Source organism: Chiloscyllium plagiosum, unplaced genomic scaffold (genome assembly GCF_037043375.1).
Source record: "Chiloscyllium plagiosum isolate Xiang-an unplaced genomic scaffold, Cpla_swu_hap1 HiC_scaffold_2, whole genome shotgun sequence".
Classification (NCBI taxonomy): Eukaryota; Metazoa; Chordata; class Chondrichthyes; order Orectolobiformes; family Hemiscylliidae; genus Chiloscyllium; species Chiloscyllium plagiosum.
Genome location: NW_028270140.1, coordinates 154,132,231 through 154,159,739, shown reverse-complemented (window position 1 = coordinate 154,159,739; position 27,509 = coordinate 154,132,231). Strand labels below are relative to the sequence as shown.

General features: G+C 43.7%; 2 protein-coding genes across 4 annotated transcripts in view; both read left to right on the top strand.

Annotated features, from left to right (window-relative positions):
- paip1 (poly(A) binding protein interacting protein 1) overlaps window positions 1-17,058 on the top strand; it is a 71,282-nt gene extending 54,224 nt beyond the window's left edge. Inside the window, exons 9-11 of the mRNA XM_043703143.2 lie at window positions 1,513-1,567; window positions 7,242-7,317; window positions 15,226-17,058. Coding sequence (XP_043559078.2) covers window positions 1,513-1,567; window positions 7,242-7,317; window positions 15,226-15,316 — 222 coding nt within the window. The 3' untranslated portion in view covers window positions 15,317-17,058. The remainder of the gene's footprint in view (window positions 1-1,512; window positions 1,568-7,241; window positions 7,318-15,225) is intronic.
- A 4,832-nt stretch (window positions 17,059-21,890) lies between these two features.
- The window catches only part of cunh5orf34 (chromosome unknown C5orf34 homolog), a 50,066-nt gene continuing 44,447 nt past the window's right edge, over window positions 21,891-27,509 (top strand). The window contains exons 1-3 of one of the 3 annotated variants that reach the window (XM_043703156.2): window positions 21,891-21,987; window positions 26,617-26,722; window positions 27,027-27,259. In XM_043703156.2, the coding sequence (XP_043559091.2) occupies window positions 27,065-27,259 (195 nt within the window). In that variant the 5' untranslated portion in view covers window positions 21,891-21,987; window positions 26,617-26,722; window positions 27,027-27,064. The remainder of the gene's footprint in view (window positions 21,988-26,616; window positions 26,723-27,026; window positions 27,260-27,509) is intronic. The other 2 variants (XM_087993830.1, XM_043703166.2) reach the window with 2 other exon arrangements.

Below are 27,509 nucleotides of genomic sequence, written 5' to 3'. Positions count from 1 at the left end.
TTATTTATCTTCTCTGCTTTTATATGCTGTTGTCCATTTCCCTGCCAAATGAAAACTCTCCTCTCCCACATTTGGAAAAGTACTTGTGACCCAGTTGGTCCCAAACCTGTTGAGGTGCAACCCACCCTGTGTTGAAGGCATTATGTTTGAGTTACTGATGAAATGGCAATTGGGTAAAGCTGCAGTGGGATTGGAATACTGAAGCTTGGCTAGTTGCCACTGCAGACAGGGAAAGCCTGTGCGCTTCATGCTGACTTTAGCAAAACAATTGCGTTAGAACAAAACACATTATAAACCATCAGTAGAGATAAATTGGCTCGATTAATGAAATAGCTTTTAACCTCCTGTAGTATTCCATCTGAGCTAATGTTTATGATTAGTGTAGTGAAAGAAAGAGCTTTTAAAGGTGGAAAAGTAGCCTGCTGGGATAGATACATCTCCTCGTTTTAGTGGCTTCAGTTTGTAAGCTTTGTCATTTTGCAAATGCTGTTGTGCTTCTCTTTGTTTCTCATTTGCATAGATGTTTGAAGCTATGTTTTACTTGTGTTTCACTTTTTGGGGGGGTTTGGTCCCTAGCTTATTAAAGACGTCTTCCATGAGCTCAGAATATCTGCTCATTGAATTAAAATTTTACAATAAAAATAGTGTGCTGGAGAAACTCAGCAGTTCAGTTCCAAAGAGAAGTCATATTTCACTCAGTGTTAACTCTGTTTCTCTCTTCACAGATCCTGTCATATCTGCTGAGTTTCCCCAGCACTTTGTCATTTAATTTCAGATCTTCAACATCCGTAGGTTTTTGTTTTTATTTCCAGAAACCTTGCAGCTGTTATTGGATGTTAACTTGCAGGAACCCAACAAAACTGTGTGAAGCACACAGTGCACTAAACTAACAGCAGGACATGCACAAAGAGCTATGATGGCCATTTTGTACATCAAAATATTTTTGTCACAAATGAGTCATTAAGGGCAGAAGGTTTCCTACCCAGCAACTTCAAAATGAGAGTTGCACTAGCTTTGTAAACCCAGGGAGAGTTGTTCAATGGATTAAAAATATTACCTTTTCACTGTTGGAATGGATTGAGGTTTCTGCTGACTGATACCTGTTGGTTGTGTAAATCACGATACTATTGGCAGTTCAACTTCTCACCCAGTTCATGAGGTGATTGCTATTGAATGTGTTTCTCCTGTTAGTTGCAGCCTTTTTGCAAAAATGTCAGCTCAGACAGTTCACCCACCTCATCTTGCCCTAATTAACTGCAGACATACGTGGCTTAGGTTTACTGATTGAAGATTTGATTGAATGCCTAAAGGTAATGTCATGTGTTAGTAATCTTACACAATCACTGTAAAAGCACTTCCTGCCAATCTGTAGCTTAACTCGAAGAATCAGATGGAAAATATTCTGTGAGTGGTACCATTAAATTAACCTGCTAAAATAAGTAATGTTGAATTGGTATGAATCGTTTTACTACAGAAGTAATGTGTAACATGTTACTATGTTTTAATTTTCAGAATGAGCCTGTATTTTATTCAGCAGAGGGTATCCCTCTCACTCCAGCAGACCCAGGTTAGTCCTTTAGGGTCAACATGAGTCTGTAAATTTACACTGACCCCTTCCTTTTTATTTTGTAAATATATTTATTAGCAATTTTTTTACTTTACAAACATATAAAATTATTGAAAAATACAATCAATAACAAATATCAGTCTGATAAAAAGAAAAAAAAACACAAATTACAATACAACTACTGTCTACTAACTGCTAACCTACTCAAAAATACAAAACAAACCCTAATATTGTGCAAAGCAACACCAATAAATAAGTAAATAACTAATAGATCAAAAAAAGAAAGAAAAGCAAAAAAACAGAGTACAGAACAGCTATGTTTGGCGCCAAGCTCCCAAACAAAGGAACAGTAACATTGTATCTATACCCTTATTAACTCAGGAGACCCCCCTCCCCTTCCCTCCTCTTTAAGTGATACTGTGGATTGGTACTTGAACAGATATTTTCCTCTCTCCTGGGTCAGACCAGACTGATAGCTATTGCTGAATTTTACTGGATTCTGAAGTTTTGATTTGCACAATGTAGTTGTGATGAGAATTTAAATCAAACAGATTGATGGATAAATTCAGATGGTTGCAGGTTTATCTGGAAACAACCAACGGGAGGTAATAGCATCAGTTAGAACCAACTAGAAAAATGTTCAACAAAGGATTGTGGCAATATATGCAATTGAAGTTATTTAAGTTTCTTCACAGGAAGCTCATTTGTTTTTTGGTAATTCACAGAACCAAGACACTTTAGGGAAAGGCAGGAAATTGGGGCTAATCTAGTTTATTAGGAGACTAATCTAGTTTATTAGGGGTCTAATCTAGTTTATTAGGAGTCTAATCACTCCCTTGAACCTGTTCCGTCATCAATCTGATAATTGCTGATCTTTATCTTTACCACATACAACTCACTTTGACTCCATATCTTCAGATTCCTGTCCAGTGCAAATCTATTCATGTTAATCTGGCATCATCTTTTTGTGGCAGGGTGCTGGTCCAGCCAACATCACGTACATTAATATAAAACGAGTTTCATTGCTCTACCACTCTTTGTGAAGAAGTCCTTCCTAAGTTTTATGGCTTAGCTCTGATTATATTATTTTGCATTCTACACTGTACCTGCTTGATTATCTCAAACACACTTTCTGAAGGCAGGTCCTTGATTATTTAGCTAAAAACAATGACTGCAGATGCTGGAAACCAGATTCTGGATTAGTGGTGCTGGAAGAGCACAGCAGTTCAGGCAGCATCCGAAGAGCAGTAAAATCGACGTTTCGGGCAAAAGCCCTTCATCAGGAATAAAGGCAGAGAGCCTGAAGGGTGGGGAGATAAGCTAGAGGACGGTGGGGGTGGGGAGAAAGTAGCATATAGAGTACAACAGTTAAGTGGGGGAGGGGATGAAGGTGATAGGTCAGGGAGGAGGGTGGAGTGGATAGGTGGAAAAGAAGGTAGGTAGGACAAGTCATGGGGACAGTGCTGAGCTGGAAGTTTGGAACTAGAGTGAGGTGGGGGAAGGGGAAATGAGGAAACTGTTGAAGTCCACATTGATGCCCTGGGGTTGAAGTGTTCCGAGGCGGAAGATGAGGCGTTCCTCCTCCATGCGTCTGGTGGTGAGGGAGCGGTGGTAGAGGCGGCCCAGGACCTCCATGTCCTCGGCAGAGTGGGAGTTGAAATGTTGGGCTACAGAGCGATGTGGTTGATTGGTGCGGGTGTCCCGGAGATGTTCCCTAAAGCGCTCTGCTAGGAGGCATCCAGTCTCCCCAATGTAGAGGAGACTGCATCGGGAGCAACGGATACAATAAATAATATTGGTGGATGTGCAGGTAAAACTTTGGATGTGGAAGGCTCCTTTAGGGCCTTGGATGGAGTTGAGGGAGGAGGTGTGGGCCAGGATGGGGGGGGTGTGTTGTAGGGGGGGCGTGGACCTGACCAGGTAGTCACGGAGGGAACGGTCTTTGCGGAAGGCGGAAAGGGGTGGGGAGGGAAATATATCCCTGGCGGTGGGGTCTTTTTGGAGGTGGCAGAAATGTCGTCGGATGATTTGGTTTATGCGAAGGTTGGTAGGGTGGAAGGTGAGCACCAGGGACGTTCTGTCCCTGTTACGGTTGGAGGGGTGGGGTCTGAGGGCTGAGATGCGGGATGTGGACGAGATGCATTGGAGGGCATCTTTAACCACATGGGAAGAGAAATTACAGTCTCTAAAGAAGGAGGCTATCTGGTATGTTCTGTGGTGGAACTGGTCCTCTTTGGGAGCAGATACGGCACATACGGTGGAATTGGGAATACGGGATGGCATTTTTGCAAGAGGTAGGGTGGGAAGAGGTGTAATCCAGGTAGCTATGGGAGTCGGTGAGTTTGTAAATAATGTCAGTGTCAAGTCGATCGTCATTAATGGAGATGGAGAGGTCCAGGAAGGGGAGGGAGGTGTCAGAGATGGTCCAGGTAAATTTAAGGTCAGGGTGGAATGTGTTGGTGAAGTTGATGAATTGCTCAACCTCCTCGCGGGAGCACGAGGTGGCGCCAATGCAGTCATCAATGGAGCGGAGGAAGAGGTGGGGAGTGGTGCCGGTGTAATTACGGAAGATCGACTGTTCTACATAGCCAACAAAGAGACAGGGATAGCTGGGGCCCATACGTGTGCCCATGGCTACCCCTTTGGTCTGGAGGAAGTGGGAGGATTCGAAGGAGAAATTGTTAAGGGTGAGGACCAGTTTGGCCAAAGGAATGAGTGTGTCGGTGGAAGGGGGTACTGTTGGGGACGTCTGGAGAGGAAAGAATGGAAGGCTTGGAGGCCCTGGTCATGGCGGATGGAGGTGTAGAGGGATTGGATATCCATGGTGAAGGTGAGGCGTTGGGGACCGGGGAAACAGAAGCCTTGGAGGAGGTGGAGGGCTTGGGTGGTGTCTCGAACGTACGAAGGGAGTTCCTGGACGAGGGGGGATAGGACAGTGTCGAGGTAGGTAGAGATGAGTTCAGTGGGGCAGGAGCATGCTGAGACAATGGGTCGGCCAAGGTCGTCGGGCTTGTGGATCTTGGGAAGGAGGTAGAACCGGACAGTGCGGGGTTCCCAGACTGAGGTTGGAAGCTGTGGGTGGGAGATCTCCTGAGGTGATGAGGTTCTGTATGGTCTGGGAGATGATGGTTTGGTGATGGGGAGTGGGGTCATGGTCGAGGGAGCGGTAGGAAGAGGTGTCCTCGAGTTGGCGTTTGGCTTCAGCGGTGTAGAGGTCTGTGCGCCAGACTACAATTGCGCCCCCTTTATCTGCTGGCTTGATGGTGAGGTTGGGATTGGAGCAGAGGGATTGGAGGGCTGCGCGTTGAGGGTGAGAGGTTGGAGTGGGGTGGGTGGGGGGGGTAGACAGGTTGAGGCGGTTAATGGATCAGTGGTGCTGGAAGAGCACAGCAATTCAGGCAGCATCCGAGGAGCTTCGAAATCGACGTTTCGGGCAAGGCTTTTGCCCGAAACGTCGATTTCGAAGCTCCTCGGATGCTGCCTGAACTGCTGTGCTCTTCCAGCACCACTGATCCAGAATCTGGTTTCCAGCATCTGCAGTCATTGTTTTTACCTCGAGGCGATTAATGTCCCGGCGGAAGTTGGAAATGAAGAGGTCGAGGGCAAGTAATAGGCCAGCGCAGGGTGTCCAGGTGGATGCAGTGTGTTGGAGGTGGGCGGGAGTCCTGATTGTGAAAGTAAGCTCGGAGGCAGAGGCGTGTCAAACCACAGTAAAGTGATTCAGTAGAGACAGAGCAAGGAGGTAAGCTCAAATCCACCACAGCCAGAGTGGAAATGAAACCTTGTGCTATTGGTATGAACCAGATTCATATGCTAACCACCTAGCCAACTGAGATGTTACACCCCCCACCTCTCTCTATCTCGCCTTACCTGCATACAAAGTACTTGAAGTGGTTCGCAAAGTGTACTGACTTGATGGATGCAGTAGCGACTGCTGTGTTTGGATGAGTCAATGGTGAAGTTCTGACCTTCAATCCACCTCTTTCAAACTGTTCTTTATGTTGCATTGATTCCTGCCCATTTCAGGAAATATGCTCACAGCAAGCTGCAGTGTGGGAAGGATAATTGCTTTGGTTAAGAATATAGCTTGTTTTATTCTTGATCTTGTGCTGAAGACCAATCCATCTGTGGCAGTTTGGCATGATTGTTGAGCCAAAAAAGAGAGGCATGAATTATCAAGGGTTCTTGATCCTCCTGTTCAGTGGTTGTAGGACAAGTGCATTTCAGTGCACATTAGCTAAGGGACTCAGCTGTTGTGCTCAGCTCACTTAGGTGGGGTATGAAAGAGCTGTCAATCCCTGAGAGTGGACACGATTGTGAGCCATTCTCCTGTGGAGGAAGGTAAGGACAGAGTGAGAGAAATGCTCTCAAATATGTCAAGTTCTTTTTACTGTACTTAACTGTTATTTATTCTTTGAATGTGGAAGTCGCTGACTTCAGCACTTATTATCTATAGATAATTTCCCTCAATGTGATGGTGAGCTGTTGCCTGCATGAATTGCTAGGTTACTTCAACTGACTGCATTGCTATGGTTTGGAATCACTTATGAACTAAATTAAGTAAGGACGTTTTTCTTTTATTAAAATATCAATGAACAAGATGGGTTTTTACAGAAATCTGTTTTTTTTTAATGTTGCCAATATATTTAGTTATTGAATTTAAATTTCCTCAATTGTTGGATCATTGGTCTTGGCCACTGGATTACTAATCCTGTAGTAATCACCACTGTTCTGCTGTACTCCTTGCCCCACTGAAGTGTCTTCTCTCTAAATGTAAAAGCCATGTAGGGGTGTACCTGAGAGATGGAAGTTGACAGTGGTAGTCTGTAAAATTGTGTTGTTTTATGACACTCCTGATGTGAGCCAAAATTATTGCAGTTGTTCAGTGTAAACCTGTTGCTGTGAACGCATTGACAGACAAAAATAGAATGATCACTGCTTGCAAGTATTCAGAGCTGCTTCATTCCTTCTACTTTGGATTCTCATTTGACTTTCATTTCTCCACTTCGCCTGCATTATGTCTTTAAGAGAAAAGCTCCAAAGAACCAAAACAGTTAAACCACTCTTGAACTTGCTCCTTGAGGCTGCTTTCATGGTCTTTGAAGGACTCAATAAACTCTTGAACTTAGCAGGGAAACTGGCCAGTGCTTTGTGATTCTAACATTGAATTATGATTTGTGAACCGTTAACAGTTTCAAGTATTATATTTGATCAGTTAATTTAGTGATGAAAAGCTTGGGTGCTTTGTAAAATATACAACTGTTTAAAAGTTGCCACTGTTGTACTTATGTAATGGAGAAATTCTGGGACCTTTTAAAAAACTAAGTTCCATCGAGTTCACCTTCTGTTAGCCGAGTACAATGGTAATTGACTGACAGCAATCAGTATGTATCAATGAAAAAAACAATCAACTTTGGATAATTTTTGAGTATGTTCATCTGCCTGCACGGTACACTTAAGTAAATTTTCTCTCTCATTACTCACACTGTTTCTTAATGCTTATACTTTCACACTTATCAAATATCCAACCTGTTAAAATATTTTCATTGTATTTGTCCTTATTGAAAAACTGTTGAGCACAAAGAGTCCACACAGTTCTGAGTCACCCATATGAGTGTGTGCAACTTGCTCCCTTGAATCAGGTTTCCAATTATGTTTTCTGTCTGTATTTCAGATTACCTGGAAAAATATCAGGAGATGATTGATCGAGAAGAGCTGTTTCAAGGTTACTCTGATGAAGATGGAGAAGCGTAAGTTTGATTTTTTTTTTTGTTTCTCAGTCACCTCACTATTCTCTTTGCTATTCTGAGCTTTCAGCTGAGATTGATAGATTTTTCTGAGGTAAAGATATAAATGAATATGGTCTAAAAGTGGGAATATTGAGTTGAGAATCTGGATCAAATGAGTGTAAAACTGTCTTGAGGGCTTTAATATGTTTGAAAATACTTGTCACGTTGCTTCACCAGTGCGGTAGCCCAGCACATCAGTGTAAAAGATGAAACTAAATATATCTACCCATCTTCATCAGAAGTGCAGAGTGAATTATTCCCCGAATCACGGATTCCAATCTTCAGCAAATTTAATTCACTCTAGCTGATATCAAATAGCTGAAGGTACTGGATGCTGCCAAAGCTCTGGGCCCTGGCAACATTCCAGCAACAGTACTGAAAGCTTGTGCTCCAGCCCTACGACAGCTACTACATTGGTATTGATCTGAGAGTGTGGAAAATTGGCTGTTTACAAAAGGCAACAAAAATGCAATCTGGCAAATTACAACCTCATCAGCCCATTCTCGATCATCAGTCAGATGATGGAATATTCTGTTGACACGGCTATCAAGCAGCATTTACCCAGCAATAACTGCTCTCTGATACCCACGCAGACACTGGGAGAATGAACAAACTCCACACAGACAGTCGCCCCACGTGACCTGTCTTCTAGTCTCGTTGCTTGTCTCCTTTGGACTCCTCTTCAGTGTTCCTTTGCTGTCCTGCATGATCTTTTCAAACTCTTGCAACAGGCTGTTAATCCTGTGCAGATTTTGATTTAACTAATATTTCAAAACAGTTGAATCTACTATGCTTGGAACTGTCTGTGCATTTGAATGTAACAGTATATACCTAGTGCTAGTTCCTGCAGCACAAATTAAAACAATGATAAAGGAATGTATCACAGTAGTGTCCTTGGCCCAAAGAGCTTCAGTTGCTTTAGCAGTGACTTTCCCTCTATCATAAGTTTGGATGGCAGATGAGTTTCAGTGCAAAGAATTTCTCTGGCAGAAAGCAGAGAGTGGGGATAGAAGCAGGATGGCAGCAGGTGACAAATGGTGTTCTGCAAGGCTCAGTGTAAGGATCACAATGTTTCAATTTATACATGAACAATACAGATGCAGGAACTGAGGGCATTCTGGCTAAGTTTGCAGATGATACAAAGATAGGTAGAGGAACAGGTAGCATTGAGGAGGCCTAGAGGCTGCAGAAGGATTTGGACAGGTTAGGAAAGTGGGCAAAAAAGTGCCAGATGAGTACAATATGGCAAAGTGTGAGGTGGTTACAATAGAGGCATGGACCATCTTCTAAATGGGTACAAAATTCAGAAGTCTGAAGCGCAAAGAGACTTGGGCATTCTAGTCCAGGATTCTCTCAAGGCAAACTTGCAGGTTGAGTCAGTAGTTAGGAAGGCAAATGCAATTAAGGCATTTATTTTGAGAGGATTTGAATATTAAAGCAGGGATATACTTATGAGCTCTATATGTCTCTGGTCATTCCACATTTGGACTGCTCTGCACAGTTTTGGGCCACATATCTGAAGTAGGATGTACTGGCCCTGGAGCATGTTCAGAGGAGGTTGACGAGAATGGTCCCACAACTGAAAAGCTTAACATATGAGGAAGAGTTTAGGACTCTGGGTTTATACTCGATGGTGTTTCGAAGGATGGGGGGATCTGATTGAAACATACAGAGTACTGAGTGGCCTGGACAGAGTGGGTGTTGGGAGGATGTTCCATTGGTAGGAGAGACTAGGACCCGAGGGCACAGTCTTAGAGGAAAGAGAAGACCTTTAACAATGGAAATGATAAACTTCTTTAGCCAGAGAGTGATGAATCTATAAAATTTATTGCCACAGAAGGCTGTGGAGGCCAGGCCATTGAATATATTTAAGACACGTTCTTGATTATCAAGGGTTATGGGGAGAATGAGGTTGAGAAATTTATCAGCCATGATTGAATGGCGGAGCAGACTTGATTGGCTGAATGGCTTAATTTCTGCTCCTATGTCTTATGATCTTATAGCTAAATGTAAAGTAATGGTAGTAGAAACATTTGAGAGTCAGACAGTAGAGGTGAAGAAGGACCTTAGGCATCATGTACACGAATGTCTTAGTGGCCAGGAAAGTGGAAACAGTTGTTTGGAATTCTTGGTTTATAAATAGAGGCATAGCATATGTCAAACAAGGAAGTGTACTACACCTCTACTAATCATTGGTCCGACCACATTCGGAGCATTGCGTTCAGTTCTGGGCACCTTGTTGAAGGAACGATGTTACAGTTCTGGAAATAATGCTAAACCCTCATTCTAGTAAATTAAATTTACCAGAATGAGGTGTTTTAGGTACAAAGAAAGATTAGAGAAATTGAGCTGCTTATTCTTGGAGTAGAGAAGATTAAGAGTTGACCTTATTGAGGTGTTCAAAATTATGAACACTTTTGACAGGGTAAAGTAGATATTCTATTTCCACTAGTTGATATGTTAATAACTAGGGGCTGCTATTTCAAGTTTGTCAGCAAGAGAGCTCGGAGTGTGATGAGAACCTTTTTACTCAGTTGTTAGGGTTTGGAATGTATTGCATGGAGAATGTTGGAAGCAGATTCTGTTGAAGGTTTCAACAGAAAGCTGGTATTTATTTCAAAGTGATCAATTTAGAGGACCCAAGAGATGGGACTGGAGAATGGGACTAGCTGGGTAGGACTTTTGGGAGCTGTTATGGACACGATGGTTTGAATGGCCTTCTGTTGGACTGTCAAGTTCTGTTATTTTGTTTTTGCTGATGATTGAGTAATACTGAAGCAGTATTGAAGCAGTCCATGTCAGTATGCAGCAACACCTCAATGTACCCAGTCTTGAACTGGTAAGCTAGAGATTTACCAGGATGTTGTCTGGGCTAGGGAGTTTATGAAGAGAGATTGGACAGACTGGTTGTTTTCCTTGGAGCAGATCAGACAGAGAGGATCAAAATTCAGATGTATGAAATTGAGAGGGGAATTGATCGGGTGGACAGGAAGAAAACTTCTCCTTGACAGATGGATCAATGACTAGGGAGTATAGATTTAAGATGAGGGGGCAACAGATGGGAAAAATATTTTTCACCCAGGGGATAGTGGGAATCTGGAACACTATCCATAAGAGTGGGAGAGGCAGACACCCGATCACATTTAAGTAATAGGGTGTACACTTGTTATGCCAAGGCATACAAGACTGAGCCGAGTGTTGGAAAACGTGATTTGAATAGTTCGAGGTGGTTGTTTTTGACCAGAGAAGACTCTGAGCCGAAACTCCTTTCAGTGCGCTGTGGGCCTCTATGACTCAGTGATAAGTGACATTCTGATCTTACGAATCATCTCAATAAAAGAAATTCCCCTTGACATTGTGGTGTTACTATTACTGAATTCCCCCACTGCCCATATTTTTGATGTTACCTTTGACTAGAAATTGAACTGACCTGCCAAATAAGACTGCAAGTATAGGTCAGGATTGGGATGGAATACTGCCTACTTGAATGAATGAGTGCAGTGCCAGCAACACTCCGGAAGCTCAGCACCATCCAGGACAAAATAGCTCATGTAGTTGATACTCTATCCATCACCTTCAACATTGACGTGCTCTACTAGTAACACAAGTACCATCTCTGAGATATACTGCAACAATTAACCCAGATACCATCCAAATCCACAACCACAATGTTTAAAAGGTCAAAGGCAGCAGATACATGGGGTCACCACCTCTCATGTTCCTCACCAAGCCACTCACCATCCTGACTTGGAAATATATTCCTTTCGTGTTGCTGGGTGAGAATTCTGGAATTCCCTTCCTCAGGGCATTGTGGGTCTACCTACAGTACATGGACTGCAATGGTTTGAGAAGGCAGCTCCCCACCAACTTCTGAAGGCAAATTAGGGATGGGCAACAAATGCTAAATCAATCAATGATGCCTACATTCCTGTGGGAGCTGAAAATGTGTTGCTGGGAAAGCGCAGCAGGTCAGGCAGCATCCAAGGAACAGGAGAATCGACGTTTTGGGCACAAGCCCTTCTTCATTCCTGAAGAAGGGCTTGTGCCCGAAACGTCGATTCTCCTGTTCCTTGGATGCTGCCTGACCTGCTGCGTTTTCCCAGCAACACATTTTCAGCTCTGATCTCCAGCATCTGCAGCCCTCACTTTCTCCTCGTACATTCCTGTGGGAGTTCAATTCAGAATTTGGAATAAACTATGATTACCTGACTTTCAAATTCTTTCATTTCGAGGGAGTTCAAGTTGCAAGGTTGACAGGTTGCTCTTGACTTGCTGATATGAATAGATCAGGTGATGTATCTAATTTAATTTTATAATAGTTCATGTTGTGGATGGAGGAATCAGAATTCCTACAGTGTAGATAGAGGCCATTTGGCACCAATTCTCTGAAGAGCATCCCACCCAGTCTTCACCCCCCTACTTTCTCTCAGTTACCCTGCATTTTCCATGATCCACCAAGCCTGTGCATCCATGGACACTATGGGACAATTTAGAATCGCCAATTTACCTAACCTGCATGTCTTGGGCTCAGCTTGATATGAAAGAGAGATAGGAGAAAGTGAGGACTGCAGATGCTGGAGATCAAAGCTTAAAGATGTGTTGCTGGAAAAGTGCAGCAGGTCAGGCAGCATCCAAGGAGAAGGAGAATCGACGTTTCAGGCATAAGCCCTTCTTCAGGTCCTGAAGAAGGGCTTGTGCCCGAAACGTCGATTCTCCTTCTCCTTGGATGCTGCCTGACCTGCTGCGCTTTTCCAGCAACACATTTTTAAGCTATGAAAGAGAGATACCAAGTATTTTATTTTACAAATGATGATCAGTAGCTTAGGGAAAATGGGCAAAAGCTAAGGGAACTGGTATCTGGAAGAATGGGTAGGTTATGTAATAGGATGTGGGGATCAGTTTACCAGAAAACCAAAATGAAATGGATCAAAATGCCATTTCATCCAAACTTCTGTTATGTCTATTAACTTGTGCCAGCGCCGTGGATCATCCTATGAATTCCCAACTGAATTTTGGAGACAGGGTTATGAGTAGCATGGAGGGTCAGGGTTCAAGCCTTTGGGGAATTTGGGAAATAATAATATACTTGAAGAAACAAATTAGTGTTTGCTGAATAGCTGTGGAAAATGGTATTGAAGTCGACAGCTCGAACACTGACAGGGTAGATGTAAGCCATTTATGCTGAATGCTAGGGATAGAGCATGCAACAAACACTTAAGTTTTTATTACAACCATAGGTTCATCCTGTACAGAAACTTTTCTATTCCTAGAATCATAGAATCCCTATAGTGTGGAAGCAAGCCTGGAGCAGGGTGGAGAAAATGAACGAGGCAAGAAATTATCTTAAGCCCAGAAGGTGGTCATTTTGCCTATGATGTCTATGTGAGCATTTTCTGAAAGCAATCCCATTACTAGCATTGTGATAATGCCACTGGAGATTGGAGTTCAAATTCTGTCATGGCACACGATGAAATTTGAATCCAGTATAAACCTGGAATTTAAAATTAGCCCATGAAAATCGTGTAATCACTGTCAAATGTCATAAAAAGCCACCTGACTTATTCATACCTTTCGAGAAGGAAATTTGCCTCCTTGCTTGGCCTTGTTACATATAACTACTGTGGTTAAGTCTTAATTGCCCTCTGGGCAATTAGCTGCAGGCAATAAATGCTGGCCTAGCCAGCAACCCCCACATGTGAATGAAAAAAAAGTTCCACTTTGCTAGCCTCTCCCCAAAGCCCAAAATTTCTGCTTCAAGTATCCATTTAATCCTCTTTTGAAACTTACTGTTGAAACTGCTTCTCGCACTCTGAGGCAGTAAATGTCAGATCACAACTTGTGTTTTTAAAAAACTAATCTTGCTTATTGATCTTTGTCTACTAACTTCAATTTGTGTTCTTTGGTCAAGGACCCTCCAGCTAATGCAAACAGTTTCTCCTTTTATATTTTTGTGAAACCCTTCATGCTGTTTTGAAACCGAAACAACAGCCAATACTGGTAATCGGAAAGCAAAACAAAAAATGCTGGAAAAGCTCAGCAGTATCTGTGGAGAGAAATCAGAGTTAATGTTTTGGGTCCAGGAACCTTTCCTCAGAAAGGATGGTAACTTGGAAAAAGTGAGCTTTTATGCACAAGACAGGGCGCAGGGGCTCAGGAGTAAACTGTTGCTGGATGTAGAACCCAAAGAGAGAGAATAGTTAGATAGACAAAGGAGTGAATAAACATCAGCTGAGGAGAATGATTAGCTCTAATAGCGACAATTAGTGGCTAACAATGGGTTGTTTCTAACAGCAGACCATGTGATAAAAAAGTCTAGAGTATGTGGGTTGGGGTAAGGACATGGGAGAAGGTGCACCAAGCCTAAAAGTGATATTGAGATCAGAAGCTGTAGAGTTCCCAAGTGGAAAATGAGGTTCTGTGCTTCCAGCTTATGCTGAGCTGCACTGGAGCACTGCAGCAAGCCAGAGACAGATGTTGGCCAAGGAACAGAATAGTGTGTTGAAGTAGCAGGCAACTGAGACCTCAGGGTGTTTTTCGCAGACAGGATATTGGTGTTCTGCGAAACGGTCACCCAGTCTACGCTTCGGTTCCACAGATTTTGCCAGACCTGCTGAGCTTTCTGACAGTTTAACACCTCTGCTATTAAAGAAAGCAATCCTATTTTACGTGGACCATCCACGCAACTGAAGTTCTTCATTTTTGCTATCATTCTTAATAAAGTGCAGTGCTCAGAATTAGAAAGCACTCAGCAAATGCCCAACCGGAGAGCCAGATTAGTGTTTCAGCAGAACCAAAATTTTTTAAAAAGCAAGGCCAAAAGTGAGGAGTAACATTCATTAAGAAGTTGTTACCTTATTTAATAACACAAATGTTTGAGGCAAAAACATAGAATGAGAGAATCACAGGTTGTCATTCGAACAGAGGAAAGCATTAAATGGTGTGTGGATTGATAGTGTGGTATCTGCATTGATGGATGAAAGATGAATCCCGATTCCTGGAAACTACCCTGGATCTGGGAAAAGTGGGACATCCATTCAAAGCAGTCTTTTATCTAAAAATGGAAAAATAGAGGCAGTGAACAAGTAAACGAAAGAGTAAAAAGACATTGAAAGAGAGCATGGGTTTCAAGGCTGTGGGTTAGTCATCCAAATATGTAATCTGGCTTTGAATCAACAACAGCAATAGGCCACACTTGACTCATTTAACACCACAAAATGTCCTGTGCTGCCTCAAAATTATTAAATGAGATACAGCACCATGCCAGAGGAGGAGATGTTGTCTTAAAACTCTTCATGAAAGAGTTTTAAGACAAAGAGAGATCAAGAGATTTTGGACGGATAATCCACAGGTTCAGGACAAAGTAACTGATGGCACAGTTACCAATGCTGAAACAAATAAAATTTGAAATTCTCATTAGGCCAGAATTAGAGGAGTATGATTTTCTTGGAAGCATTGTGTGGCTGAAAGAGGTTACAGGAGTGAGGGAATAAGGAACAAGTCCAGCTGACACATGGCCATTTGCTGACTGCAGACATCCTTTGTGAAATGAGATTAATTGGTTACAGCAAATTGCATATTATTCTCTGCAACCAGCAATCTGAGTCAAGCCAGAGTTATTTGTTCATGAAGTCTAGGTGATCCTGGTAAAACCATCATTTAATACCAATCTTTTAATTGTCCTCAAATGTGATGATGAGTCACCTTACAGTCCATCTGGTATAGATACATCTACGTGCTGTATGGGTGTTCGTAGGATTGCTTCCAGTGACAGTAAAGTGCTGGTGATGAAATGGTTTGTGACTTGGATGAGACCTGTAGGTTATGGTGCATTTTGTGTATCAATGTAATATCCTGTGATTCTTCCTTTAGATATCTGGATGACTCTGAAAATGAGATGGATCCAGAAATGGAAGAAGCATTTGAAAAGTTCTGTGCTGAAACAGAAAACAAGAGGAAATAGTGCAAAGAGGCGACAAACGATTCATTAGAAATGAAAAAAGACAAAAAAAATTTGCGTTTTGAGTGTTTATTTGAAAAAAAAGAACAAAAAAAACTTTTGAATTTCAAAAGATGTGCAGGTAATTTAAAGACAAACTGAAGAAGCATTTTCATTTTTCTTGTGCCATTGAAAGCATTGCAGGAAAAATTCTGTTGGAGTCCACCTAAAACTGTTGGTGAATGCATCACAAAAATGCCCAAGCAGAATCTACCGATTGATACATGCTGTACTTTTAATGAGACTCTTTTGTAATATAGTTTGTTATAGTTTTATTTTTATGTAAAAGTTGCAAGTTTAAAACTAAAATAAAACGATTCTTTGTAATGGGCTGCATTGCTTCGTGAAGCACACTAAAGATTTTTACTTGCCTAACCAGTATGTAATTTAAGGAGGAAAGGGGCTTCTTAACTGGCAGAGGGAGAGGTTCGTATCCCACACAAGCTGATTAGGATGGAGAGATGTATGTACATACACAAACCGGTAGTTTGAGGCAAAGAGGAGAACTGAGAATTACAGCACGAGTGCGATGACATGGTAGGGAGGGAGGTGTATGTGTACACGCATATGGTAATTGATTACGGATGTGTATTCAGATTGGCAATTTGCCAACATTGTGCACTTTAATGACCCATGCAAATTTTTAAACAAAATTGGGAACTTATAGGTAAATGTTAAAGAAACTTGATGTACTTTGATAAGATATTTGTATAATTTAATGTTTTAGCTTCTCTTTTTTCTGAAAAATGTCCATTCCAAAACGTACACATTAGTTACCACAGCCTTACACTGCCATCCATCTGATGTCTCCATGATTGTTGCTCTCTATTACAAGGTGAGAGCTGTTGACCATTTGAAAAAGGCAGGAATACAAAAACCATCAACCTTTATCCTAACAATTCACCTCACTTTACTCAACTACGATTGTAGTGCTGTCAATTTTCATCAGTGTGTTTTGAGAAAAGGGTTGTTAGGGAGTAATGTATAAGTATTAGAGTGACAGATGCTTCAGATGCAGGGATGGTTCCTTGCCATTTGGGACTTGTAATTAAGCTCAAATCCAGTTTGGCCTCACAGGAATTTTAAGCGTCACTTGTGTCTCTTTCTCTGTTTCTCAGGAATTTATTCATACAGTATCTGGCTTGTCTGTGTACTTCCTGTTTTTTATTTGGAACAATGTTAATTGTAAATAAAGAATATTTTAATTTCTTTCCAATTGGCTCCTTCAGAGCAACAAACAGCAAAAGTCCTTCACCCAGCAGTTAAAAGCCAGTGATACTGAATTGCTCTACTGACTTGCACACCTCATTGAAACTATCCACAATTGCGGTCTGAATGTATCCCCACCCCCTCAGTGAGGAGTATATCTACCTTCTGGACAGCACCATCCACCAGTAACTGTGCCTGGGAGATCACTCGTATCACTACACCTGGAGGCTAGTCCAAAGCATAGTCCTTATTTGTAGTCTCAGTTATTGTTGCCTTTAGAAAATAGTGCCCAAACCATATCTACTCTCAGTAGGCACTACAAAAAGCCTCCAAGCAGCAGTCCCAGTATCTGAGCAGTGCCTTTGTTTTTCAGTCTTATTTACTTGAAATGTAGATGTTTACACTGTTCCTAAATTGTATATAACAATGCATGAGAGAACCTTGTGGGCTTTTTTCCTTCCCCTGTTGCTGGTAAATAAATTTTGATGTGTTTGTAATCCTCGGTTTGTATTTTCAATTCTGTGGTGAGCTATTTAAAATGTATGTATGCAATGGGTGAGTTGACACCTGTCTCTGAGCTGGGAGGATTGATTTCACATCCCACTTGAACTTTTTTGGTTACAAGGTGTGTTCATGCAGCCTAAAGCAGGCTGTACATTATCCTGCTAACATTCCACGCCAGCCTACAAAGAAGAGGAATGTGGAGGTCCAAAAATCACATAAATAATGGTTCAAGTGGCTGCAAGGAGGTGTGGTTCAATGGATTTGAAATGTTGTATTTGAACATCTGTGATGTATATGACTGCATTGCACTGTGCTTCAAGGGGCCCTGCATGGGAAGGATAGGAATAATCAAGTCTGGAGAATACAGAAGCAAGGATGAGGAGTTCTGCTGCTGATGGGTGGGATGGGGAAGGTAACAATTATTATCCAGACAAGGCCAACTCTGGTCATCGTCAACAATTTCAGCCTCTGCTAAACTTCTGATCCTGTGGTAGTTGTTGGAATTTTAGTTCAATTAACAAACCCACCCACTCCCACAGCTACCTGGATTATACCTCTTCCCACCCTACCTCCTGCAAAAATGCTATCCTGATTCCCAAATCCTCTGCCTCCGCCGTAACTGCTCCCAGCAGGACCAGTTCCACTGCAGAACACACCAGATGGCCGCCTCCTTTAAAGACTGCAATTTCCCATGCCATGTGGTTGAAGATGCCCTCCAACGCATCTTATCCACGTCCCACACCTCCGCCCTCAAACCCCACCCCTCCAACCGCAACAAGGATAGAACCTCCCCACCCGACCAAACTTTGCATAAACCGCATCATCCGCTGACATTTCCGTCACCTCCAAACAGACTCACCACCCCTCCCCACCCTTTTCTACAAAGACCACTCCCACTGTGACTACCTGGTCAGGTCCACGCCCCCCAACAACACACCCTCCCCTCCTGGCACCTTCCCCTGCCGCTGCAGAAATTGTAAAACTGCGCCCCCCCCCCCCCCCCCCCCCACCTCCATCCAAGGCCCCAAAGGAGTCTTCCACATCCATCAAGGTTTCACCTGCACATCCACCAATATAATTTATTGTATCCGTTGCTCCCGATGCGGTCTCTTCTACATTGGGGCGACTGGATGCCTCCTAGCAGAGCACTTTAGGGAACATCTCCGAGACACCCACACCAATCAACCACACCGCCCTGTGGCCCAACGTTTCAACTCCCCCTCCCACTCTGCCGAGGACATGGAGGTCCTGGGCCTCCTTCACTGCCGCTCCCTCACCACCCGACGCCTGGAGGAAGAAAGCCTCAACTTCTGTCTCTTAACACTTCAACCCCAGGGCATCAATGTGGACTTCACCAGTTTTCGTTATTTCCCCTGCCCTCACCTTATCCCAGTTCCAACCTTCCAGCTCAGCCCCATCCTCATGACCTGTCCTATCTGCCAATTGTCCTTTCCACCTATCCGCTCCACCACCCTCTCTGACCTATCACCTTCATTCCCACTTCCATCTACTTATTGTACTCTTGGCTACCTTCTCCCCGGTCCCACACCCCTCCAAATTATCTCTCCACCCGGGAGGCTCCCTGCCTTCATTCCTGATGAAGGGCTTTTGCTTGAAACATCGATTTTCCTGCTACTCGGATGCTGCCTGACCTGTACTTTTCCAGCACCACTCTCATCTTGACTGGTCTCCAGCATCTGCAGTCCTCATTTTTGCTAAATCTGGAATATAAAGCTAGTTTCATTAATGGTGACTGACAACTATTGTTTTTTTTGTTGTAAAAACACATGTTTCACTAATGTCCTTTAGGGAAGAAAATCTGTTCTCGTCCAGTCTGGCCTATGTAACTCCATGTCTACAGCTATGCAGTTAATTCAAATCGCTCGCTGAAATATCCTTCGTGAGATACTCTGTTCAAGCAAGGAATGTTAGGTTTGTGTACCAAATGATGGCCTTGCCAGTGACACCACATCCCATCAAAGAAAAAAAACGGATTTGCTCTCAAGTTTCTGTTTACTTTCTGCAGAATGAATTTAATTTGTACCTTTAGAGAGTTCTGTGGAGTACTGACGTTTGTTGCAAATAAGCATCAGTTTTACTGCTGACAGGTAGGGTCAGCCTTTCCCAATACTAGGTCTGATCAGTCAGTTCTAGTGAGCAGCACCAAATGTATCAGTCAACTCCAGTGTGCAGGTAAACATTGATATAAACATTATTCATTGCCACCAGTCATTTCAATGCTGAATTGCTAATGAACCACCTGATGAAGGAGCGGCGCTCAGAAAGCTAGTGTGCTTTCAATTAAACCTGTTGGACTATAATCTGGTGTTGTGTGATTTTTAACTTTGTCTAATGAGAGAAGATTGAACAGGTTGGACCGAACCTGGTTTAAAAGAAGGAAATGTGTTGCAGATTTTGAGGAGCCTTAGGCGAGATGCTGAACAGATATTTCCTCTCATAGGGTTATCTCGAACGCTCTATAATTTCAAAATAAGCTATCACCCATTTGAGTGTGATGAGCAATTTCTCCTCTCAGGAGGGCCATCCGAGTAGCAGGAATTTGTTGACCCAGAGAGAGGTGGAGGTTCAGATGTTTGAATGTATTCAAACCAGAGCTAGACAGAAATTTGGTTGGTAAGGGAGAGTCATGCATGAAGGTGAATACTTTCCTAATCAGTCTTCAGATATGCTATTATATATCTCCGGAGTAGCTGGAAATTGAACCCAGGCTTCCCAGTTCAAAGGTAGGACACAACCACGGCACAAGATCCCTTTGGGCATTAAATTTAAGCATATAATCAGATCAGCCATAACCTTAGTGAACTTATCCTGTTGCCTCTGATTATGACCCTATAATTCAGCAGTCAATTTGTAAACAGGAGTTTTCCACAAATGGCAATTTGATACTGATGGGATGATTTGTTTCCATAATGCTTGTTTAATACAGGCCAGAGCACCAAAGACAATTTCTGTGCTGTCTGTCATTTTTCTAAACTTTAATGAGTCTGTTGGGCTGCACTCAATTTTCCTCCATACCTTGGATCAACCTAATGAATCTTCTCTGCCTCCCATACTAATATTTTTTCCCTTTGATAAGGGGTTCAAAAGAATTTATAGCATTTGAAGTGTGGTATAAACTAGTGTCTTGCATAGCTTTTTATTCCTATTTTTGTATTCCATTTTCTTTATAAAGGCTAATATTCTATTTGCAATTCCTAGAACCTATTTATATTAACTTATATGGCAGTGTATTTTTATTCATGTATGAAAACTTCCAAATCCCTCTGCGCAGTAGCATTTTGCATTCTTTCTCCATTTAATGGCCAAGGTCTCTTTCCAAGAGTGGGGGAGTCCAAAGCTCGAGAAAAGAGGTTTAAGAGAGGCAAGGACTTGAGGGGTAACTTTTTCATGCAGAGGGTGGTGCGTGTCCAGGATGAGCTGCCAGAGAAAGTGATGGAGACTAGTACAATTACAACATTTAAAAGGCATCTGGATGGGATATGAATAGGAAGGGTTTAGAGGGATATGGGCTAAATGTTGGCAAATCAGACTAGATTAATTTAAGATATCTAGTCGCATGGATGTGTTGGACCAAACAGTCTATTTCCGAACAATCCAACACATCCATGCCGATGAGATATCTTAAATTAATCTAGTCTGATTTGCCAACATTTGGCCCATATCCTTGAAACCCTTCGTATTCATATCCCTTTCAGATGCCTTTTAAATGTTGTAATTTGCCAGCCTCCACCACTTCCTTTGGTAATTTTTTCCATACATGCACCACTCTGTGTGAAATAGATTCCCCATAGGTCCCTTTTAAATCTTTCCCCTGTCAACTTAAACCTATGCCCTCTAGTTTTGGACTACCTATTCTGGGAAAAAGACCTTGACTATTCAGTCTAATGAAGCCCCTCATGATTTTATAAACTTCTCTGCCTCTGACGCTCCAGGAAAAATAACCCCAGCCCATTCAGCCTCTCCCTGTAGCTCAAATCTCCAACCTTGGCAACATCCTTGTAGATCTTTTTTGAACCCTTTCAAGTTTAACAACATCTTGCTTACTTATATTATAAATAGTTATGGTCCGAGTGATAGTAATTCCTGTGGTAAGCTACTAATTACGGTTCTGAGGAAAGGGCACTCCCTCTGATTTCTCTCCATCCACCTGCTGTGCTTTTCCAGTAATTTCCATTTTTACCACTAATTACAAGTTCTCATCCTGGAAATGCCCCCTTTCCCAACTCAATCTTCTATTAGTTAGCCAATTTAACAATTTTTGACAAATGGATGGTGGGCTGAGGGGCCCATTCCTGTGCTGTATTGTTCCAATTTGAATATGCAACCTTCCCTAGGGAGTTAGATGCACTCCCTTTGCACCCCTTAATGTTGCATTCTTTAATGTGCATTAATCTCTGGCTTTTGTACCAAAACTAAATTCTTCGTATTGCTCTTCATTTGTCACCCGTTCCATGGCATCATTCCCGTGAATCTTTCTGGACCCTCTCTTTATTTTTTTCTGTCAGCTCAGAGTAATTTGATAAATCTCCATTCTATCATCTAAATGATAGTGAGTTAGGGACAATTGTACTGGATATGGTGCAGTGTGCGTCTGAGGGGAACTGTGCACTAGGCCGCGAGCCATCACCTCGGCAACCCATCACCATGGCCACCGCGGCCGGCCAATAGCAGGCGGTGTTAGTCAGGGATGGGGGAAAGAGGTAGCCAATGGCGTTCCGGGACCGGGCCGGAGCCTGGCGGTAAATTTGAACCGAGCGGCCGTTTGCCCGGGCAGTGGGGATTCGGAGAGACGGACGACTCAGGCGAGGGAACGCGCCTCATTCATTTTATCGATAAACCCAAATATTTGAATATTGTCCATTGCCGCTTGGAGAGAGTAATTTGGAGGAGAAGGCCGGTGGGTAAGTGTGTGGGCGACACAGGGATTAGGGAAAGCTGCGAGGAGGATGCAGCAGGGTGTTGACAGGCTGGAGAAATAGCGGATGGAGTTTAATCCGGACAAACGTGAGAGGTGATGCATTTTGGAAGGTCTAATGCAGGAGGGAAGTATGCAGCAAATGCAGAACTCTTGGGAGCATTAACACACACAGGTCCACAATTCCCAGAAAGTGGCAACTCAAACGGGTAAGGTGGTCCAGAAGGGGATAGTGAGGGCTGCAGATGCTGGAGAAGTCAGGGTTGGTAAAGTGTGGCTCTGGGAAAAGCGCAGCAGGTCAAGCAGCATCAGAGGAGCAGGAGAGTCGATGTTTCGGGCTTGGGATTAAACCCGAAACATTTACTGTCTCGCTCCTGAGATGCTGCCTCACCTGCTGTGCATTTTCCAGTGTCACACTTTATCGAAGGTGGTCAAGGAGGCAAATGGTACACTTGTCTTCCTTAGTCAGCCTGTAGAATATAAAAATTGGCAAGTCATGTTACAGCTGTAGAGAGCTTTACTTTAGGCCATGTTTGGAATATTGTGTACAGTTCTGGTTGCCCTGTGACTAGAGGATGTGGAAGTTCTGGAGAGGGTATACAAAAGTAATGTTTAAAAGGCACCTTGACAGATCCATGAATGGGCACTGCCTAGAAGGACATGGATAGCATGGGGAAATTGTTTTAATTTAGAAAGGCATCACATGTTGGTGCAGAGTCTTGGTGAACCAAAGGATCTGTTCCTGTACTGTAATGTTCTCTGTTCTAATTATCATCAGTTTTCGGTGAGAGACTTTCACTTCAGAGCTCTGACCAAAGGCGTCTCACCCATGATCTTCTCTAATACAGCATACTTTTTATTAACTGGCACCTATGGGTGGTGTGATGGCTCACTGGTTAGCACTGCTGCTTAACAGTGCCAGGAACCTAGGTTCGATTCCAGCCTCTGGCAACTGTGAGGAGTTTGCATGTTCTCCTCCTGTCTGTGTGAATTTCTTCTGGGTGCTCTGGTTTCCTTCCATAGTGTAGGTTAGGTGGATTGGCCATGATAAATTGCCTAAAGAGTCCAGAACATGCAGGTTTGGTGGATTAGCCAAGGGAATGCAGAGATACGGTCATAGGTTGTAACTGTATGGAATCTGTTCGGAGGGGCCATTTCCTTTGGTCTGAGATTTAATGATAATCGGTTTTAAATATTGTCCATTTTCTTTTGGTTAGAGACTTTCTCTTCAGTGCTGTGACCAAAGGCAGTCCGATCCATAATAGCCGTGATCCTCTCCAATACAGCAAGCTTTTTATTAACTGGCATCGATGGGTCCAGGAATGTAACAATTGATCAAATATTCCAGTTAATCAAAAGGTCTGATTGATTGATTGATTGATTAATGGAAAAGCACACACTAAGTATTAGAAAAGTCATGTGTGGATATACACATCATTTTCGTATTTTATTTACAACATAAATCACTGAATTAACAATGCCACTTTGCGTCAATGAAAACTTACCAGCAGAGAGCCTTCTCACTCGTGGCCTCACCTGACGACTTGAACATTGCGGAGATCACAATAATAGAGTAAATTTCTGGTATTTCAGGTATATAAATTTTTTGCCAGTTTATTGAGCGAGTCAATTCATGAGGTGCCAGTTAAATATATAGTCGGGTGCAAAGGTACTTCCTGAATTCACCTCTGTGCTGTTGGTGTGAATCCAATCTGCAGTGACCAACCAGCCAACTTTGCTGATCTATCTGCCGGTCACTGTCGTGACATATACTTGTATATCCAAGTGTGGCCGCACTTGGAGTATTGCATACAGCTCTGGTCACTGCATTATAGGAAGGATGTGGAAGCTTTGAAAAGGTGCAGAGGACCTACCCTCAGACGAAGACCTTGACTATTCACCCTATTTATACCCCTCATGATTTTATAAATCTCTCCAAGGTCGCCCTTCAGCCTCAGAAACTCCAGAGAAAATAGCTCCAGCCTATTCAGCCTCAAACCCTGGCAACATCCTTGTAAATCTTTTCTGAACCCTTTCAAGTTTCACAACATCCTTCCCATGCGGTGCGGGGTTCCCACCTCCAACCTCATAGTCCCACTCCCATCCACCGCCTCCGACCTCATAGTCCCACAACCCCGCACCACCCATTTCTACCTCCTGCCCGAAATCCACAAACCTGACTGCCCCGGCCGACCCATTGTCTCAGCCTGCTCCTGCCCCACCAAACTCATCTCTGCATACCTCGACACGGTCCTGTCCCCCTTAGTCCAAGAACTCCCCACCTACGTTCGGGACACCACCCATGCCCTCCACCTCCTCCATGATTTTTGCTTCCCCGGTCCCCAACGCCTTATCTTCACCATGGACATCCAGTCCCTGTACACCTCTATCTCCCATCACGAAGGACTCAAAGCCCTCCGCTTCTTCCTTTCCTGCCGTACCAACCAGTACCTTTCCACTGACACCCTCCTTCGACTGACTGAACTGGTCCTCACCCTGAACAACTTCTCTTTCCAATCCTCCCACTTCCTTCAAACCAAAGGAGTAGCCATGGGCCCCAGCTATGCCTGCCTCTTTGTAGGATATGTGGAACAGTCCATCTTCCTCAGCTACACTGGCATCACCCCCCACCTTTTCCTCCACTACATCGATGACTGTATCGGCGCTGCCTCGTGCTCCCACGAGGAAGTTGAACAGTTCATCCACTTTGCCCACACCTTCCACCCCGACCTCAAATTTACCTGGACCGTCTCAGACTCCTTCCTCCCCTTCCTAGACCTCTCCATTTCTATCTCGGGTGACCGAATCAACACAGACATTTACTATAAACTGACTGACTCCCACAGCTACCTAGACTACACCTCCTCCCACCCTGCCCCCTGTAAAAATGCCATCCCATATTCCCAATTCATTCGTCTCCGCCGCATCTGCTCCCTGGAGGACCCAGATGGCCTCCTTTAAAGACCGCAATTTCCCCCCCGACGTGATCGACGATGCTCTGCACTGCATCTCCTCCTCCGTTGAGCCCCGCCCCTCCAATCGCCACCAGGACAGAACCCCACTGGTCCTCACCAACCACCCCACCAACCTCCATATACATCCTATCATCCGTCGTCATTTCCGCCTCCTCATGGACCCCACCACTAGGGATATATTTCCCTCCCCTCCCCTCCCCTATCAGCGTGACTCCCTCGTCAGGTCCACACCCCCTATCAACCCAACCTCCACTCCCGGCACCTTCCCCTGCAACCGCAAGAAATGCAAAACTTGCGCCCACACCTCCCCCCTCACTTCCCTCCAAGGTCCCGAGGGATCCTTCCATATCCGCCACAAATTCACTTGCACCTCCACACACATCATTTACTGCATCCGCTGCACCCGATGTGGCCTCCTCTACATTGGGGAGACAGGCCACCTACTTGCGGAACGTTTCAGAGAACACCTCTGGGACACCCGGACCAACCAACCCAACCACCCCGTGGCTCAACACTTCAATCCCCCTCCCACTCCACCAAGGACATGCAGGTTCTTGGACTCCTCCATCGCCAGACCCTGGCCACAGGACGGCTGGAGGAAAAGTGCCTCATCTTCCGCCTAGGAACCCTCCAACCACAACGGATGAACTCAGATTTCTCCAGTTTCCTCATTTCCACTCCCCCCACCTTGTCTCAGTCCCAACCCTCGAACTCAGCACCACCTTCCTCAGCTGCAATCTTCTTCCTGACCTCTCCGCCCCCACTCCGGCCTATCACCCTCACCTTAACCTCCTTCCACCTATCGCATTTCCAACGCCCCTCCCCAAGTCCCTCTTCCCTACCTTTTATCTTAGCCTGCTGGACACACTTTCCTCATTCCTGAAGAAGGGCTCATGCCCGAAATGTCGATTCTCCTGCTCCTTGGATGCTGCCTGACCTAATGCGCTTTTCAAGCAACACATTTTCAGCTCTGATCTCCAGCATCTGCAGTCCTCACTTTCTCCTCCTATATTCAGATCCAAAGCATTTACATAGATGACAAAAAGCAGTGGACCCAGCAACACACTGCCTCCAGTCTAAAAAACAACCCACCACCACTCTCTTGTCTTCTACTTCCAAATGGCTAGTTATCCCTGTATTCCACATGATCTGACGTTGCTAACCAGTTTACCATGTGGAACCTTGTTGAACGCCTTACAGAAATCCGTATAGATCACACCCACCACTCTGCCTTTATCAATCCTCTTATTACTTCAAAAAATTCAATCAAGTTAGTGAGACATGATTTCCCACGACTATCCCTAATCAGCCCTTACCTTTCCTCAGTTCTGTCCCTCAGAATCTCCTCCAATAACTTTCCCACCACTGTCAGGCTCACCCATCTATAGTTCCCTGGCTTTTCCTTTTAACCTTTCTTTAATATTGGCATCACGTTAGCCAACCTCCAGTCTTCCGGCACCTCACCCGTGGGTATTGATGATACAAACATCTCGGCAATGGGCCCAGCAATCACTTCCCTAGCTTCCTATAAAGTTCTAGGGTACACCTGCTCCTCATTGTTGTTTTAAAGTTGAGTACTAAATTAGTTGTTTCCCTGGCAAGGTCTTGTGCAAGGCTCAAGGCATGTTTTTCTCTTGCAGGTACCATCCTTTAGCTATGAGATTATACCAGAGGACGCTCTGGTAAACATGAAAGATCAGACAGCAATAATTCAGAGGACATCAGGGATGTCCCCCTAGTGTCCTGGTCAGTGTCTCCTAATTGGTGTAACTAAAATAAGTTTACTGGTTATGATTGCATTATTGTTTGTGATCTTGCTGTGCAGAAATGGGCAGTATGCATCTTGCAGTATGACAGTGGCTGTGTGTTAAACATACTTCATTGTCTGTGACATGCTTTAAAATGTCTTGGGGTTATGAAAAGTATTATATAAATGCAAAAAATTCCTTTATTCTTTACAAGTCAAGTTAATAGACCAAATTGAATATAATTTTATTGTGAGGTTTTGTTTGTGTCCATATATCTGACTTTGTGTATAATTCTTTAACAGTCTCCCGTATCGCTGTGCACTTTCTGGAGCTGGCAGCCATGGCTGCAGTCAACCTGATGGTCCTTTATGAGGATGAATCGGTGGAAGTGCAGTATACAGATAGCTCCTGTCTCCAGCTATCCCCTTGTGGTTCGGAATTCCTGTTTGAGAAGGCCCCTGCACCATCTATGCACCCTTTGCAGAGTTCCTGCCGGGTTCGCCAGCGAACACAGTTTGTCATCAGCAGCTACAAGGTGGGAGAGGCAGGTTTTCAGGGGATTCTGCTGATACAAGTGCTTCTGTGGTGTTGTAAAGTGTGAAATGCTGCAGCCAAATTTATCACAGATAATGATGTTGACTAAATCTGTCTTTGATCCTGGTTGATAGCTAAATATCGGTCAGGACACTGAGGAAGACATTGCTGTATTTTGTCAAATTGTGTCATGTAATCTTTTACATTCACATGGTGGAGCAGGCAGGGTCTTGGTTTGACATTCTGAATGT